At 38.2% G+C, this 17,871-nt stretch overlaps 1 protein-coding gene, 1 non-coding gene and 1 pseudogene across 4 annotated transcripts in view; 2 read left to right on the top strand and 1 right to left on the bottom strand.

The window, feature by feature from the left end:
• The window catches only part of ASH1L (ASH1 like histone lysine methyltransferase), a 214,268-nt gene that overhangs the window by 177,155 nt on the left and 19,242 nt on the right, over positions 1-17,871 (top strand). For all 3 annotated transcript variants that reach the window (XM_004714678.3, XM_045298503.1, XM_045298502.1), the window contains 7 exons: positions 7,778-7,886; positions 8,487-8,651; positions 8,773-8,867; positions 12,222-12,379; positions 13,328-13,480; positions 17,211-17,265; positions 17,351-17,483. In XM_004714678.3, the coding sequence (XP_004714735.1) occupies positions 7,778-7,886; positions 8,487-8,651; positions 8,773-8,867; positions 12,222-12,379; positions 13,328-13,480; positions 17,211-17,265; positions 17,351-17,483 (868 nt within the window). The remainder of the gene's footprint in view (positions 1-7,777; positions 7,887-8,486; positions 8,652-8,772; positions 8,868-12,221; positions 12,380-13,327; positions 13,481-17,210; positions 17,266-17,350; positions 17,484-17,871) is intronic.
• LOC115872567 lies at positions 6,598-6,777 on the bottom strand (annotated as a pseudogene).
• LOC115872569 lies at positions 9,222-9,358 on the top strand. Its single transcript, XR_004047932.1, has one exon. It is a non-coding gene; the product is annotated as a U4 spliceosomal RNA (small nuclear RNA).

The following is a 17,871-nucleotide window of genomic DNA, read 5'->3' as shown; positions in this document are numbered from 1 at the left end:
AGGAGGTTATATGTAGCTCCCTGTGATCAATTCCCCCTTTCTACACCCCCCTTCCCTCATTTGTTTCTTTAGTTAAATTTATTCCTAAGTATTTCATCTTTTGTGTGGTTATTGTAAATAGTATTGATTTTTTAATGTCATTTTCATGGCTCTCTTCTCTATCAAGCAGGAATCCAATTGATTTTCTGGTTGTTAACTTCATATCTTGCAACCTTGCTGAATTCAATGGTTTCCAGCAGGCTTTTGGTGGAAACTTTTGGATTTTCTATATATAGGATCATATCATCTGCGAATAGCAAGGGTTTTACTTCTCCTTTGCCTATTTTTATTCCCTTGACTTCTCTTTGTTGTCTGATGGCTCTTCCTAAAACTTCCAGCATGGTGTTGAATAAGAGTGGAATTCGGGATGACATCCTTGCCTGGTCCCTGTTATCATTGGGAATATTTCTAACTTTTTCCCATTGGCATGATGTTGGCTGTTGGTTTCTCATATATGACTTTTATTATGTTTAGGAAATTTCCTTCTATTCCTATTTTGTTGAGTGTTTAGAACAGAAATGTTTGTAGTGTCAAATGCCTTTTCTGCATTCATTGATATGATCATGTGGGGGGCGGTTGTTTGTTTTTAATCCATTTTATTGGGAGCTCTAACAGACATTATAACAATCTATAAATCAATTAGATCAAGCATAATTTCACAATTACTGCCACCATCATTTTCAAAACATTTGTTTTTTATTTTGTGGTGGATTACATTGTTTTTCAACTATTGAACCATCCTTGCATACCGGAAACAAACCCACTTAGTAATGGTATATTACTTTTTTGATCTGCTGCTGTATTCTTTTGGCAAGGATTTTGTTGAGGATTTTAACATCTATGTTCATGAGGGATATTGGTATATAATTTTCCATCTTTGTGTGGTCTTTGCCTGGTTTGGGTATCAGTGTTATGCTGGATTCATAGAATGAATTTGGGAGTTTGTTGTCTTTTTTTACGTTTTGGAAGTTTGTCTAATATTGGTATCACATCTTTTTAGGATATTTGGTAGAATTCCCCTATGAAACTATTTGGTCCTGAACTCTTCTTGGTTCATAGTTTCTTAATGACTTGCTCTAATCCTTCTTTTGTTATGGGACTTTTTGAGTTTTTCAGTATCTGTCTGCATTAATTTGAATGGGTAATATGTTTCTAGGTATCTGTACATTTCTTCTACATTTTGAATTTGAGGACCGTTTTTCATAGTACTGTTTTGTTCTCCCCTCACCCCAATCTGGATCTGTTGTAATGGCACTGTTTTCATCTCTCATTCTGGATATTTGCATCTTCTTCCTTTGTTAAGTTTGCCAGTGGTCTATTTTGTTAATTTTTTCAAAGAACCAGCTTCATGTCTTTCCTTTTTCCTTTTTTTTGGTTTCCCATATTGTTTATTTCTGCTTTGATCCTTATGATTTCTCTACTTTCTTTATTGGAGGGATTATGTTGTTGTCCTTGTTCCAGTTTTTGGATGTGGTGTGTTAGGATGTTGATTTTAGATTTCTCCTCTTTTTGCATGTATGTGTTGGTGGCTATAAATTGGCCCTTGATTACTGCTTTCACTGTATCCGAAGGGTTTTCATATATTGTGTTATCATTCTCGTTTGTCTCAGGGAATGTTTTAAATGCCTCCTTTATTTGCTTTATTACCAAGTCATTTTTGAGTATTATGTTATTCAATCTCCACGTGTTTGTCTTTACGTTTCTGCTCATTTTATTATTGATTTATAATTTTAACTTTGTGGTCTAAGAAGATTGATTGTGAGATCTCAATTATTTTAATTTGTTGAGGAATGATTTGTGGCTTGGTATGTGGTAACTTCTTGAGAATGTTTCGGATGTGTTAGAGAAGAATAGACACTGTTGTTTTGTTAGAGGAAGCGTTCTGTATATATCTATGAATTCGCTTATGTGTTATTGAGCTTTGTTGTATCTTTGTTGAGTTTTTTTTCTTGATGGTCTGTTTTTCCTTGAGAGAAGTATATTAAAGTCTCCTGTTATTGTCGGTGTATCTATATTCTTACTCAGTTCAGTGAAGATTTGATTGATGTATTTCAAGGGTCTTTCATTGGGTGCATATATGTTTATTATAGTTTTGGATTCCTGAGGTATTGTTCCATTTATCATTATGTAGTGTCTGTTCCTATCTCTTACTACGTTGCTTGCCTTGAAGTCTATCTTCTCAGAGATTAATACTGCTATCCCTGCTCTCTTTTGGTGGCTGTTTGCTTGGTATGCTTTTGTCCAGCCTCTGATTTTTAATCTGTTCATGCCTTTGTTAGTGAGGTGTTTCTTGTGGGCAGCACCTCGGTGGGTTTGGTTTTGTTATCCATTCTGCTAGTCTCTGTCTGTTTACTAGTGCATTTAGCCCATTAACATTCAGTGTAATTATTGATATGTGTGCATTTGTTACTGTCATTTTGCTTTATATATATGTGTTTGTGTATTGTGTTAAATTTCTCTGTTCTTCCTGTGTATGTCTTTGCTTTGGGTGTTGTTCTGTGTGTGTTGGTTTTTTTGTGAGGAATGGTCTCTATGTTGGTTTCAGGTTTGTGTGTTGTTGATGTTGTTTTTTTAGCTACGGTACTTTTTGAGTATTTTTTTTGTAGTGGTGGCCTTGTTTTTGTGAAATCTTTGCGTTTATCCTTTTCTTCAAATACTTATATCTCCATCATATTTAATTGATGGTTACAGGATCCTAGGTTGACAATATTTTTTCCTCTAGTACTCTGTATACAACATTAAATTTTCTTCTTGCCCGCATGGTTTCTGCTGAGAAATCAGATTAATCTAATTTCTGACCCTTTGTATGTAATTGATCTTATTTCTCTGGCTGCTCTTAGAATTTTTTTCCTAGTCATTGATGTTAGACATCTTGACTACAATACGCCTGTGAGTCTTCCTTTTGGGATCTCCCCTGGTTGGTTTTTTTTTCAGCTTCCTGAATAATTATCTTTTCCTCCTTTAGACATTGAGGAAAGTTCTCTTGCAGGAGTTCTAGGACTGTTCTCTATGTGATTTTTTTTTTTTTTTTGCTTTTTCCTCTTCTGGAATCCCTATAAAACACAGTTTTCCCCTCATAATTGTGTCCCACATTGTTCTCAAGCTTTTCTCGGTCTCTTTTGCATTTTCTTTATTTGTTCTTTTAGGTTGGAATCTATAGCTTTGCCTTCCAACTCACTAATTTGGCTTTCCAGCTCTTCAGTTCTGTGTTTCTGTTCTTTTATAACATCATGCTTTTCCTTTATAGTGTTGTTTGATTTTTGTGTTTCTGTTTGGAGTTTCTCTAGTGAAATTACTAGCTTTTCTATTTCACTTTTTCTCTCAGACTCTTCCAGCTGTTGCACAAGTGCTGTCATCATTCTTTCATTTGTTTATTTATTTGTAAATCCATCGCCTGTCCATTTCAGGCGTTGCATTTAGGTCTGGTTGGTCTTCGGTTATTTGTTTCTGTCTCTCTTGTGACACCTTCTGTTGTTTCCATGACATCTTGGAGTACCTACCAGGGGTGTCATGTGGGAGCAGTGAACTCTTGTTAGGTGGTGCAGTAGAAGGGTGATGGACCATTTGTGTTAAGTGTTTGGGGGAGTGTGTTAGATTAGGTGTCAGCGGATCAATCAGAAAGTGGGAGAGGTAGTCGTAGGGGAGGGAGAGCGAAAGGAGCAGTAATTAACAAAAATGGGAGGGGTTGGGTGGTTTTATTTGGTAGGTTAAAGTAAGGGAGATTAGGCCCCCCCAAAATGCCTGATTTGCAATGTTGGAGGTATGGGTATTTGTATTTGATAGAAAAAAAGATTTTTAAAAAATGTAAGAATAGGGTCAGGTTTTGATTTTGTAGATGAGACGGAAAGAAAGGGTTTAAGGAGAAAAGTGTAGCTAAAAGATGTGTTAATAAGTGTTCTGAAGTAAAACTTTAGATATTTGGATTAAAGGAAAGGGCAAGAGACAGTAGTTTTAAGAAAAATAATTCTAGAGTAAGACTCAAGGGAGCTGTTAATGTGTGTTTGGGCTCTAGACTTTGCTCAGGAGCTTGTAAAACCTGCTGAGGTTTTTCCTTGTTCTTTTATGCCAAAACTTTATTAATAAACCGGGTGTGTGATGGCTGCATTCTAGAGAAGTTTAAAAGTTTTTTTAAAAGATTGCCCCAGAGTGGCTGTCTTTTTTAAGGTCTCGGGCTTTTTTGGGTATCTTGGGATATGGAATTGGTGGAGCTGTACTTCAGGGAGGGGGGATTAGATGTGCTGAATGGAGCTGGAGCTCCCTCCCTGAGCTTGTGTTCTCCACTTACACCACTCTTAGCTGTCCTGCTGACTCACCCCAGCACACCTCAGTAGGCTGTGTTGTCCCCACTGAGGAGCCAGGACTGTGGGTTACTTTAGCAGGGCTCTTCTGGCCTCTGGGAGAGCCAAAGCTATTTATATTTTTATCCGCCCTGGCTGGTCCCTTAGAATTACATTCCTGCAGCTCTGCTGCTCCTCCCCACAAGCTACCTCCTCTATCCACAGACCTGGGAATCTAATGCAGAGAGATGACCAAGGGGATTCTGCTCTCTAATTTTAGTAAATTTTTGTCTACTTATTTTTATGCTGAAAATCCTGTTGTCTGGAAATGTAGCATATCCCTCTGTCCCTCTCAGTGGCTCCTCTTGTGCTGTTCTCCACGGAGTCCCTGCCATGTGTACTACTTGGTCGCCATCTTGCCTGGAAGTCCATCTAGGCTGTAGTCTTTGTGGGAGCATAAAACAATAGATTTTTCTCCTTTGAAGCAGCTGGGGTAAGTTCATACTATGATCCTTTTAGTCAGTCACCTGCTATGGGGCTGTGTCACCAGGGCTCCTCCTACTCTGAGAGAGGTCAGAATACTGGCAATCCTTTCTGGGGAAGGTGCTAAGTGCTTGGAGAGAAGTACTTTCACAGATGTATCACATTGTTTGTATAAGTGCCTAGATGATTGTTACATGCTTAAGTACCAATTCAGCAAGCTGCACTTTAGATTTGTATGCACTACTCCATTCTCTCAAAGGAAACATGGAAGAAAATTTCATTGTTCTGTGAGAAATGTTGAAATTCCAGACACTGTATTGGTTCCTCTTGGTAACTGGGAGATCAGTATAAACCCCTGACCTGGGCCATACTCCAATGGGTCTCTTGAGAGAGAACTGGGTGGACTGCCTTATCCCACATGAGTTTGCCAGTGGTCTATCATGGAATTTTAACCGGCAAATCCTCAAGAAATCCAGTGCGTACTCACTTTAGCGAGAAAGAGACCTTTATTGTTCAGCATTTACAAAATCAGGCACCCAAGCCCAAAGATAAATCGGGCAAAAGGGGAGACGCCCTTCATAGCTCCTCTGAAAGCATTGTATCCTCTAGTTTGAAAGCCTCCTGCCCAGTTCCTCACTGGCTGTGTACTATGAGGTTAGTCACAAGCTTTGCCCGAGAGGTTTCTCTCCCTTCCCGCAGATGCCCCCCCCCCCCACTTTCTACTGGTCTCCACATTCCATACCCCATATGCCTGAGCCCAACTGGTTGTCCTAGCTGATATCAGTTTGTGCCTTGGTTATTTAGTTACTACCTAACTCTGCTGTTTGCCTAAGACGGACCAACCTAGTGACTGGTTTATTATTATTATTATTATTAAAAGATCATTTTATTAGGGCTCTTACAACTCTTCCTACTGACTTACTGCTCTCAGTACCAAAATATATATTTTAACATAAGAGACTATATAATGATATTTTTAATGTTACTGCATTTTTTGAAAGTTTTTGTGAATTGAATGAAGATTTATGGAACAAATAACTTTCCATCAACAATTCATGCACTTTTGTTTCGTATTGTTAATTGCAATCCTCATAATGTAACATCATTTACAATACTTCCTCCTTGTGTTTCCTGTTTCCATTCCTCCTTTTCTAACCCTCTAAACTTTGCCCTTGGATGATTGTTATGCTATGGGCCACATACTGGACACCACCAGTTATGGTTGTATTGATTCTGACTCAACAGCCCCATATGTCTGAGTACAGCCATACTCCTTAGGGCTTTCATTGGCTGATATTTTTGGAGGAGCTTGCCAGTTCTTTATTCCAAGGTGCCTCTGGATGGGCTTTAACGTCTAGCCTTTCAGTTAACAGCTTGAATGTATTTCTGTCACCCAGGAACTCCCCTACTATATACTTTTTACGATAAAGGACCACATAGTAAATATTCTAGACTTTGTAAGCATAGGTTTGCCATGATGTGAAAGACGCAGCAAACCATGTATAAACCTGTGGGAGTGGCTGTGCCCCATTATCCCCATTGGGTTTATTTATTCTCCCCACCCCCCAAAAAGTAGATATAGATATAGCTGGAGACCATAGTGTGCTGACCCTGGAATAGACCAGACATGCGTTCTGAATTCAGAAAAGTCAATCATACTAAGGACTTGAGAGATACGAGGTTACATATAGTAGAGTAATATCAGTGCTAAACCTCGGAAAGTTAACATTCCTCCACATTGGCAAGGGGGCAAGAAGGAAGAGAGGTTGTGGAATCAAAAAGCCTGAATTTTAATCCCCGAGATTTAAAGGACACTTAACTGCTGTATTATTGTAATCACTATTTGAGCTACATATAGCTCATATATATAAAATGGGGATTAAAATACTTCAAGGGATGTTTAATGATTGATTATCAGTATGGTATAATGGACTACCTTTTACTACACTTGATCTTAGCCAAAAGGCCGAGAAGCGATTGAACTACCTTTTTTCAAACCTAATTCCCCTAGGTATAGGTAGCTATATGATTTGGGGCAAATTACTTACATTCTGTATCTCAGTATAGACATTACTAACAGGGTTATAATCATACCTAATAATAGCACCTATTTCATACAGCCATTAGCAGGGTTAAATCAATTAATGTGAAAAATACTCTAACAAACATTCCATAAATGCTAGTGCTAATAACAATAATTATCATTATGTATAAAGCCCTAAACCAAAAACCAAACCACTACTGTCGAGTCTATTGCAACACATAAGAGACCATATAGGACAGAGTTGCACTGCTCTGAGGGTTTCTCAGGCTGTAAATCTACAGAAGTCAGTTCTTCTTTCTGTCCTGAAGCACCTGGTAGGTTCAAACCACCAATCTTTCAGTGAATAGCCCTGCACTTAAACTTACTATGCCACCGGAGCTCTGAATCATCCAGCCCAGTACACTCTAAATCCTTCATGACATGGGTAGAAGGTAATGAGATATAATACTTACGTTGAGGTGAGAAAGATGGAGGTCAGTAGGAAATAATTTCAATTTACTTAGTAAGTAGAATAAAGCCATATTATAGAGAAACTTTGAATACAAAGTGTGAAAGGTTAAAAACCTTATTATAATTGACACCTGGGATCTCCATGAGGCGAAGTAGAGTCAACTGGACAGCAAATAACAATTGAAATTGACTGCATAGAGCATGCTTTCAAGCAAACTGCCGTTTAGTATGACAAGCGACATACAGTGGAGAGGAGATCAAAAGCTGAAAGAGCACCCTGGAGACTGCATTCTTGGAAGGAAATGATGATAGTCTGAATAAAGGAGAAATGACATGGAAAAAATATTTTGTGGGAAAAATGTTTAGAACCCAGGAATTGAATACAAAAACAAAGCAAATTTGAAGTCAGTAATTGTAGTCCTTTTTCTAGCTGTCAGGTATGGTATAAAGGATCCCATCTTTTAACTCTTGTCTCTCTTTATAGGTCTGTTAATGGAGTATACCGGATTGGGCTGTATGCTCTTAAAGACATGCCAGCTGGAACCGAACTCACTTATGATTATAACTTTCATTCCTTTAATGTTGAAAAGCAGGTAAGAATAATAAACCTAAGAAGGTGATTAAACTTTAACATAGTGGAGCATTACTGACTTGTGGCCATTGAGAAGTACATCAAACAAAGCAATTTTTTCACTCTTCTTACACGTATGTGATTTATATGTTATTAGCTGCCCTTGAGTCAGCGCCAACGTATGGCTCCAACTCTTTGTATAACAGAACAAAATATTGCCCAGTCCTCCACCATCTTCATGATTGTATGTTCGAGTTCATTGTTGCTGCTTCTGGATTAAATGCGATATAACATACCTTCAAGTCATTTCTGACTCATGAGGACACTGTAACAGAATAGAACTACCCCATAGGTTTCCTAGGTCTCAGGATAAAGAAGGTGCCCCATCAGTTTTGGTTTCCAATTAGTTCTTACCTCTTCTGATAATGAAGTCTTCTTAAAGTTAACCTTGCCTTTTGTATTGCATTGAAAGCCTCTTTCTGTCCCAAGCATCTAATTTCTACTACGCTGTATAAAAGTTCCTCGATTTCAGATTTATTTTTAAGTACTCAGACCCTCAGGCATCATCTTTGAATTTCTAAGACTGCGTGTTAACAAAGTTAACTGTGCTTTCTCTTCAAAGCAACTGTGTAAGTGTGGCTTTGAGAAATGTCGAGGAATCATTGGAGGCAAGAGTCAGCGCATGACTGGACTCAGCAGCAGCAAAAGCAGCCAGCCCATGGGCACACACAGGAAACCTGCGCGCTCCAAAGAGAAGCGGAAGTCCAAGCACAAACTGAAGAAGAGGGTAAGTAATGAGTGCCTTTCCCCCAAACAGCTGCTTAGAGGCAGTTCTTAGAATGAAGGAAATAGCAGAGTGATTCCTAATTGATCTTGTTTTTCTGCAATCTGATCCACCTGTCTTTCAGCGAGGCCACCTCTCTGAGGAGTCCAGTGAACACATCAACCCCCCAACAAGACTGACCCCTCAATTACAGATGAAGCCAATGTCCAATCGAGAGAGGTAAAAGGCAGCTTTCTCGCTTGAATTTTTTTTTATTATGTAGTTTTCTGTGAGTTAAAAAATGTCCTTATCTCTATAATTGAGCCTGTTACTTTAATACAGAAGGTCTTAGCCAGAAGATTGGGGCATCTATAGTTTGGATGGGAAATTGAATTTTTATCTTCTCTAATTTCTAATGGAAATTTAGCATCTCCCTCAATTTTGATTGTAGGCAAAGCAACAGCATCCTATCAGATTCCAGGTGCTCCACATATCTTAAAATAACCATTTATGCACAGCACTGTCTCAAAATATGCTATGATTGTTAGACACTCCCCACTAAATCTTGGCATTTAATGCATTAAGAAGTAATGCAGCTTTGCGCATTGGCAATATCGTAGCCAATGAGGTGTACCCGAGGCGCAATTATTGCTAATTGAAGGGGAAAAAAAGAAGTAATGTATATGTATATCTCCTGAATTTTACATGGTTTTTAAAAAATGTTTCAATGTATTTTGTTTCCCTTTAGCTCTATATATTTTATTGTACTTTAAGACACTGAAAGGGGGTTGGTGTAGGATCACCATAGTCATTCCTGATATGCTCTATATTTAGACAAAATGTGTCCTTTTCAGAAGTAAGTCCAATGAATACATCTATTTCTCAGATTTTCTTGAACTGTTGTTTCACAACCTCCTTCACTCTTTCGTTCAATATCTTAAAGAGTTCATCCTTATTTAAAACCTGACGGCAATTTTAACCCCTTTCATTGTGTTTCACACCGAATCATAGAATGTTAAGCTTCACAAAAACAGTCCATTAGTTTTCCACCTTGACTGCACATTAGCCGAGAAAGCTTTTAAAAAAATCCCAGTGCCCAAGCTACCAACCCAACCCAAACCAGACCCACTGCCATCAAGCAGATTCTAACCGTATAGGAACCCTAAAGGACAGGATGAAACTGCTGCATCTTCCTCCTACAAATGGCTGGTGGGTTCAAGCTGTCGGCCTTCTGTTAGGGACCAGCTCTTATCCCGCTTCACCACCAGGGCTCTGAGGCCATAGTCTCCCGACGGCTTACAACAGAATTTCCAAAGATGGAACTCATGCAGAGTAATTTTTAGAGGTCCCTGTGTAACTCCCGTGGACAGCCAAGTTCAAGAACTATAAAATTATCCTAATGCTCCATTCTACTGAGGCCCACACTTTGTGACTTAAGCAAGGTTATATACATTCATATATGTGCTAGGGTAAAATTCAAATAGAATCACCAAAACTATAGGGTCGGTCAGGATACTCATAACTCCTTTAAATTTAGATCTGTGTGGAAGTACGGCACCTAACTCTGCTCAGCACGTTTTCATTCAAGTCTACTCTTCATTTTTCAAGGCTAACTTGTATATCTTTGACATGTATCTGCCAGTCCGTCTCTCCTTGTGATAACTGATCCCATGCCTCATTGACAATTTCTTCAGAATTTTTGCAAATACTCCATAAAGCACCGCCCTTCACTAACTGCCGCTAGTTTCCGCAGATATCAAAATATTGTTGGCCAGTTGTTTGTGAATAGAATGGGAAAACAGATTAGGTGAGAAATGCCAAGGTACAAAATTGAGTATCACAATTAAGGAAAAAATACACCAAGATATGATCTGAATGGCAACACACTAAAATGTCTTTAAGGACTATTGGTAACAAGAAGGAGCCCTGTGGCATACTGGGTTATGCGTTAGCTTGCTAACCTCGAGGTTAGCAGTTTAAAAGTGAGACTTTCTATTCCCTTGAAGGTGTCCAGCCTCGGAAATCTAAAGGGGCAGTTGGGCTCTGTCTGTCCTTTAGGGATGCAGTGAGTCAGAAGTGACTCAATGGCAGTGTGGTTGGGTTTGGGCATTTTGTTGGTAACAAGATTTATGGATGAATTTTGTGTCTTTCTCTTTCCATTTTCCCCCATAATTTAAAAATAAGACAAAAGCATCTCAAAGGAATGATCTATGTTACTTTTTGTTTTTGTGTTTTTAAGTTTATTGTAGTAAAAATAAACATAACAAAACATTCTCTGTCAACATTTATACATGTACAATTCAGTGACATTGATTACATTCTTCAAGTTTTGCAACCATTCTCACAATCCTTTTTCAATTATTCTATTACTATTGACATAAACTCAGTGCCCCTAAAAGCAAACTTCCCTTTTCTTTGGCTTCTGTTTATTTATTTATTTATTTCATTTATTTATTTCATTTAAGTGAGATCATGCAATATTTGTCCTTTTACAACTGACTTGTCTCACTCAGCATGATGTTTCTCCATGTAGTGACATGCATTTAGACTTCATCCCCTCCTGTGGCTAAGTAGTATTCCTCTATGTGTCTATACCACATTTTCTTGTCTGTTCATCTGTTGGTGGCCATTTTGATTGCTTCACCTTTTGGCTTTTGTGATTAGTACTGTGATGAACAGATGAATATTGGTATATAGGTTTTTGTTTGTCTTTCTGCCTTTACTTCTGGGAATTATATATGTAGCATTGGGATTGCTGGGTCATATGATAGTTCGATATTAAACATTTTGAATAACCACCATTTTCATGGTTTTTTTTCCTAATCATTGCCACTTTTAAGAGGGGCGAGGTCGTATCATTGCATTTTTTATTTGCATTTCTCTAAGGTTATCTGATGAACCAAAGTATATAATTAATATAATTATATGAATTCCCACTTATGTGTCTTACTTACTTGTGCTTTTATTATCATAGAGCTGTGCTATTTTTAACCTTTAAAATATACTCACTTGGTACTCTCAAACTCACTCAAAACTCAAACTCACTGCCCATGAGTCAATTCTGACTCATATTGACCCTCTGAGTATGATGGTCACTAGGATTTTTTTTTAAATCATTTTATTAGGGGCTCATACAACTCTCATCACAATCCATACATACATCGATTGTGCAAAGTGCATTTGTACATTCATTGCCCTCATCATTCACAAAAAATTTCCTCTCCACTTAAGCCCCCAACATTAGGTCCTCATTTTCCCCCTCCCTCCCCGCTCCCCCCTCCCTCATGAGCCCTTGATAATTTGTAAATTCGGAGGTCACATGTAGATCCTTGTAATTGGTTCCCTCTTTCCTGTCACTAGGAATTTTTAAAGAATGTTTTCACCTTCTTAGAAGGGGCTTCAAAAAGTTCATGAGAAATTTCCATTATGTTTTCATTCCATTTTTTAATGCACTTTTTGAGGCCCCTTTACAACTGCTCCGTTCACTGGTAAGTATACACTTATATCAACTAATAGTGACTTGCATAGAGTAGTCATATCACAAATAGTAACTGATTTCATAAATAATTAAACTCCTTTCTTTCTTCCTTGAAGAAACTTTGTATTAAAGCATCATGTGTTCTTAGTCCGAAACTGGGAGAAGATTCGGCAGAAACAGGAAGAAGTAAAGCACACCAGTGATAATATTCACTCGGTATCATTATATACCCGATGGAATGGCATCTGCCGAGATGACGGGAACATCAAGTCTGGTAAGGTCCAAGGAACCACTCTTATTCATTTCATAAGATTCTATTAAAAGTGATTATTTTAGGTACTTTCTTTCTTTTTCTTTTTTTGTTTTTATTTTTAGCTACATTCAAGTGCAAAAAATAAGTCAATTCAAACAGACGAGCTCTTTAACTTTGCTGTGTATCTTATAATGAATAGGGAAAATTCCCCGCTGGCGGCCTTCCAAACTTGATCTTCCAACCTGAAATTAGCCACGTGGCTCAAGATAGGTAGTAGGCTTACTCTGTGTTCCCTTCTCAGATGCACTGGTGATTGAATGACATCTATTATCAGTCTGAAGGTTTTGTTGCCCCACCTTCAGATGAGCACGCTACACACAGATCTTCTGATTTGTCAAAGTAGACTGGAATCATGGAACAGCCAGGGCCAAGCACCTTTCTTCACTGGAAATGAAATGTTCAGACCATCTTCTTGCTATCTTACCCTTTAACAAGTAGAAGTATTAAGTATTAGTTTGAATCTTCTGGTAATAAGTATTATACAAGAGCTTCAAAAAATTCATGGAAAATAGAATTAAGAAGTAATGGAAATTTTCCACAATTGTTTTTGAAACCCCCTTGTATGTCAGTCACTAAGCTAACCAAATTAAAAGTATTATTTAATGTATACGAGAACCTCCAAACTAAAGTAAGTAGTAAGTAATGAGGTTAGACTTACACAACTACTATACAATATAGCTTAGCCTCTAAGGGAGTAATTTAGGTCTCTCTCTACTTGTAGCATTTATCCTTCTGATAAATTCCGGTGTTTGCCACATTTTTACTAAGGTAAAGAGAAAGAATACCATGCCCACTAATTTATTGAGTCACTTGAAGGAAAATAGGGAGCAAATGGCAGCAGTCACTGGGGAAGTGAAAGCCACATAGCACTTCTCTTTTTCTGAAACGGAGTTTCATTTACCCTTGCAGATGTCTTCATGACCCAGTTCTCCGCCCTGCAGACAGCGAGGTCTGTCCGGACTAGACGGTTGGCAGCTGCAGAAGAAAACATTGAAGTAGCTCGAGCAGCCCGCCTTGCTCAGATCTTCAAAGAGATCTGTGATGGTATCATATCTTACAAAGGTGACCACACTCACCCAAATCCACTCTTTCATTTATTTTTAACTTTTCGTTGTGATTTGAGTGAAAATTTACAGTTAATTGGGTTTTCTTTTTTGTCTTCAATGTATACACATTATGATTCATGACATTTATTGCAATCCCCACTCTGTACCCTTCCCCTGTGTTCACTGCTTCTGTTCATCTTTCTTTCCTGTCCTTTCTTGCCTTCTGAGCTTATCCCTTGGCATATGTTGCCCTTCTATCTCCAATGGCTGATTGTTCTACGGAGTGTGCCCTCCCTGGTGTTCTTGTCCACCTTGTAGGTCTGTTGTTTAGTTGAAATTTGAAGGATGTAAAAGGTCATGGTCTTGAGGTTTTCTCCAGTTTTCAGTTAACATTTTTCTCCCACTCTATCCAGTGCTGCCAATTGTGATCTCCTTCAGGCAGGTGAACAGTGGGAGACAGGCACTATGTAATCCTTCTAATTTCAGAATCATGAGCCTAGGGTTCTCACTTAACCTTAGTGTTCCCTAAGATATAATGGTCCTGAACCCTTAAGTGTATTTATGTGTGTATTTAATATGTTTATTATTATATAGTAATACAATGTATTGATGTGATATATTAATAAACTGTATATGTGATCATATTACCTACCCAGACTTGATAACATCCAAAATCAAAGACAAGTGACCATGTAGGATGTTTAGGACATTTACCCCATCTATTTTTTGTCAAGTATAAATTATAGATTGACTATAGTCTTCAGGCAAGATAAAGATGAGGCTTTCTACTAAAGAGTTACCGTCCCAGAAACCCACAAGGGCAGTTCTGCCCTGTCCTCTGGAGTCACTGTGAGTCAGAATCAGCTCGGTGACAATGAGTCAAATTGGACAGTCTCTAGAGATTATTGCTTTAAATCCCTAGGCCCTACAGATCAAATGATATTATACTTAGGTCAATTGTTGATGTTGTATTAGACACTATTGCAATGAAGAAACTTCAGTTTTAACATAGGCTAGAAAGAAGCTGGTGCACGTCTCTAGTCTTATGTTTAATATCTGTAGATAAGGCAGTGGATTAGAAATTTAAGAGAAAATATGAATGTGTCACATTAATTGCTTTCATAATCTATTTTGATTGACATATCTTTGAATGTTTAATAAAAGCTTGTTCCCATAAAAAAAAAATTTGCAGAATTTAGCAAGTATTTTGTAGGGTTCACAGGCCTTAAGTACTTCTACATTCAGAGAAGAGATAAGCTTGCAAGAAAATGACCATTTACTTTAAAAGAAGTTTTATGCAGATACCTTTACCCCACTCAGTCCCCTTCTGAATCTTTTGGGTGTCTGTTGGGAGGAAGGGAAAGCAATTTTGAGTAGGTGGTTTTATTTGTGACTTTTTCTCACCATGAAATTTAAGGGTAAGGAGGAGATTTTTTTTTTCTTTTTTTTTTTTAATCAATTTATTGGGGCTCATACAATTCATCACAATACATAGATCAATTGTGTAAAGCACATCTATACATTTGTTGTCCTCATTATTCCCAAAATTCGCTTTCCTCTTGGGTTCCCGGAATCAGCTCATTTTCCTTTTCCCCTCCCCTTCCCTTCCTCTGCCCCCCTCTCCCCCATGCACCCTTGATAATTTATAAATTATTATTGTATCTTACATTACACTGTCCGGCGTCTCCCTTCACCCACCCTTCTGCTGCCCGTCCCCCAAAGAGGAAGTTATATGTAGCTCCCTGTGATCCATTCCCCCTTTCTTTACCCCCTTTCCCTCCTGGTATCGCCACTGTCACCCCTGGTCCTGAGAGGTTCATCTGTCCTAGATTCCCTGCGTTTCTAATTCCCATCTGTACCGCTGTGCATCATCTGGTCTAACCAGGTCTGCAAGGTAATATTGGGGTCCTGGTAGTTGTGGGGAGGAAGCGTTTAAGAACCAGAGGAAGGTTGTGGGTTTCATTATTGCTATACTGTACCCTAAGTGACTCATCTCCCCACTACCCCTCTGGAAGGTATGTCCAATTGTCTAGAGTTGGGCATTGGGTCTTAAGGAGGAGATTTTTAACAAAGAAAAGTAATAGTTTTTTGCCATTAATTCATCTGTTCTCGTTCTTCCTTTCCCTAAATTCTTAGGAATTTGATTCTTTGTCCTCATTCTTTTCTTTCCCCATTTACTGTTTGTTAGGTATGTAGTACCTTTTTGTGTAAGAAAACCCTAAAGTACAAAGTTTTGTGGCACCAATTCCCTTTATGTCCCCAAAAAACACTCTGTATATTCAAATAGCTCCACTGATGTCACAGAGAACTGCTGCCCGCCTTTTCATTCTATCTGAACAGAAACCGGAGGTTTTTTCTCTGTATAATTAAATTGCTAGAAAGTAACCATAAGGTAACAAATGAAAAATAATCCACAGCACACATTCTATATTCCTAATAGAAAGTAACATTTCATGAAACATATTGCCAAGAATGTTTACCCAAACTTGTATTACCTATAGACCATTAACATGATCTAGAACACTTTCCTATTTAATCAGGTGATATTTTAGTATAACAAGATCAACCCAGGTACCACCTCAAACATATATGAGGTGTTATTAAAAAAAAAAAAAAAAGACGGGAAGCTCTGAGGTTGAGCAGATTCTCTCAGTGTGCATTTTTCCCGTTAGGCAAGCATCCAGCAACTTGTTTCACCCAGTGATGTCACATGGGAAGGTTCTCTCTGGTCACAGTGAATTTTATCATAGAAACAGTTTTGCTTGAACCTCATTTTTTGTGATGGTCGATTTAAGAGAAGAGCATTGAGTTGTGAAATTTTGTTTCCTGCTCGGGAAAAATGCCACAGAATGCCCTCACTGTTGTGATATTGAACACAGCTTACAAGGGCAGTGTACGAATGGTTTTCTCCTTTCCAAAAAGGTGAAATGTTGATTGACGACAAACCTCATTCTTGATGTCCATCAACTTCCCTAAGGGATGAAAATGTTGACTCAGTGCATTTCAAGTTTGTTCCATCAGTTCAGACTGTTAATCAAGCTTTCTATTTAGAGGTCCTGAAAAGATTGCGTAACAATGTGCAACCAAAAAAGGCCTGATTTATGACAGACAGGACTGGTTTTGCCACCATGACAGTGCACCTGCTCACCCAGCCATCTCAGTTGCCAAGTTTTGGCAAAAAACAGTATGCCTCTCTTGCCATACGCACCTGAACTCGCTCTGTGTGACTTCTTTTTGTTTCCCTTAATGAAGAGGGACATAAAAGAACAGCAATTTGGTGACATAGAAGAGGTGAAGAAAAAAGCAAGGGAGGTGCTGTCAGCCATCCAAACAGATGAGTTTCAAAAAGGTTTCCAAGAATGGAATTACAGATTTGACAAATGTATTAAATGTAATGGAGAGTACTTTGAAAGTGATTTTTAAGGTAGTTTGGTAAAAAAAAAAAAAGTTTAAATACATAGCTTTGAAAAACAATTTCAGGTTTTTTGGGTACCCCCTCATATACTATATCTTTCACATCCTAGCGAGTTTGAAGGTACCTCTGTATCCCTACCTGTTCCCAGTATGGTAACTCCTTGCATTTTCTACAGTGAAACAAAACAAAAAACACCTTAGTGGTTTTGTTTTGTTTTTTTCTCTCCCCTAGCTTTTAATTTGGGGGAATCTACCTTTCTAGTTAAGAGGTAATGCTTGTCTTCATTTTATCTTATGGTCTCTCTAACAGTTAACCTTACATTCTATTTCAGATTCTTCCCGACAATCGCTGGCAGCTCCACTGTTGAATCTCCCTGCAAAGAAAAAGTAGGTTAAACATTTATGGTAGTCATCTGAGTTTTAGGAAAAATGCTTAGTATTCAAATTGACACCCTGGCTTCTTATGTTCCAGGAATGCTGACTATTATGAGAAGATCGCTGATCCCCTGGATCTCATAACCATTGAGAAACAGATCCTCACTGGTTATTATAAGACAGTGGAGGCTTTTGATGCTGACATGCTCAAGGTCTTTCGGAATGCTGAGGTATTTTTCTTTTTTCTTTTTTTAAAATTAATTAATTAATTTTAAAAAATAATTTTATTGAGGGCTCATACAGCTCTTATCACACTCCATACATACATCCGTTGTGTCAATCACATTTGTACATTTGTTGCCATCATCATTCTCAAACCATTTTCTTTCTACTTGAGCCCTTGGTATCAGTTCCTCATTTTTTCCCCTCCCTCCCTGTAGTATTAAATAAAAATATGGCACGGAGGAGTGGGGGGCCAGCCCCACCCACTACTGGAATTCACTGGTTCAGTAATACTACTTCTGGGTTCAGTAATGCACAATTGTACGGTTGAGATATATAAGTATTATATTAGAGTCATCGAGAGCATGAGAGATATTACAATAATACAGTCAGACA

This window comes from Echinops telfairi, unplaced genomic scaffold, assembly GCF_000313985.2.
Source record: "Echinops telfairi isolate 266 unplaced genomic scaffold, ASM31398v2 ScPeMD7_7425;HRSCAF=8463, whole genome shotgun sequence".
Classification (NCBI taxonomy): Eukaryota; Metazoa; Chordata; class Mammalia; order Afrosoricida; family Tenrecidae; genus Echinops; species Echinops telfairi.
This window is presented reverse-complemented; position numbering and strand designations above follow the sequence as displayed.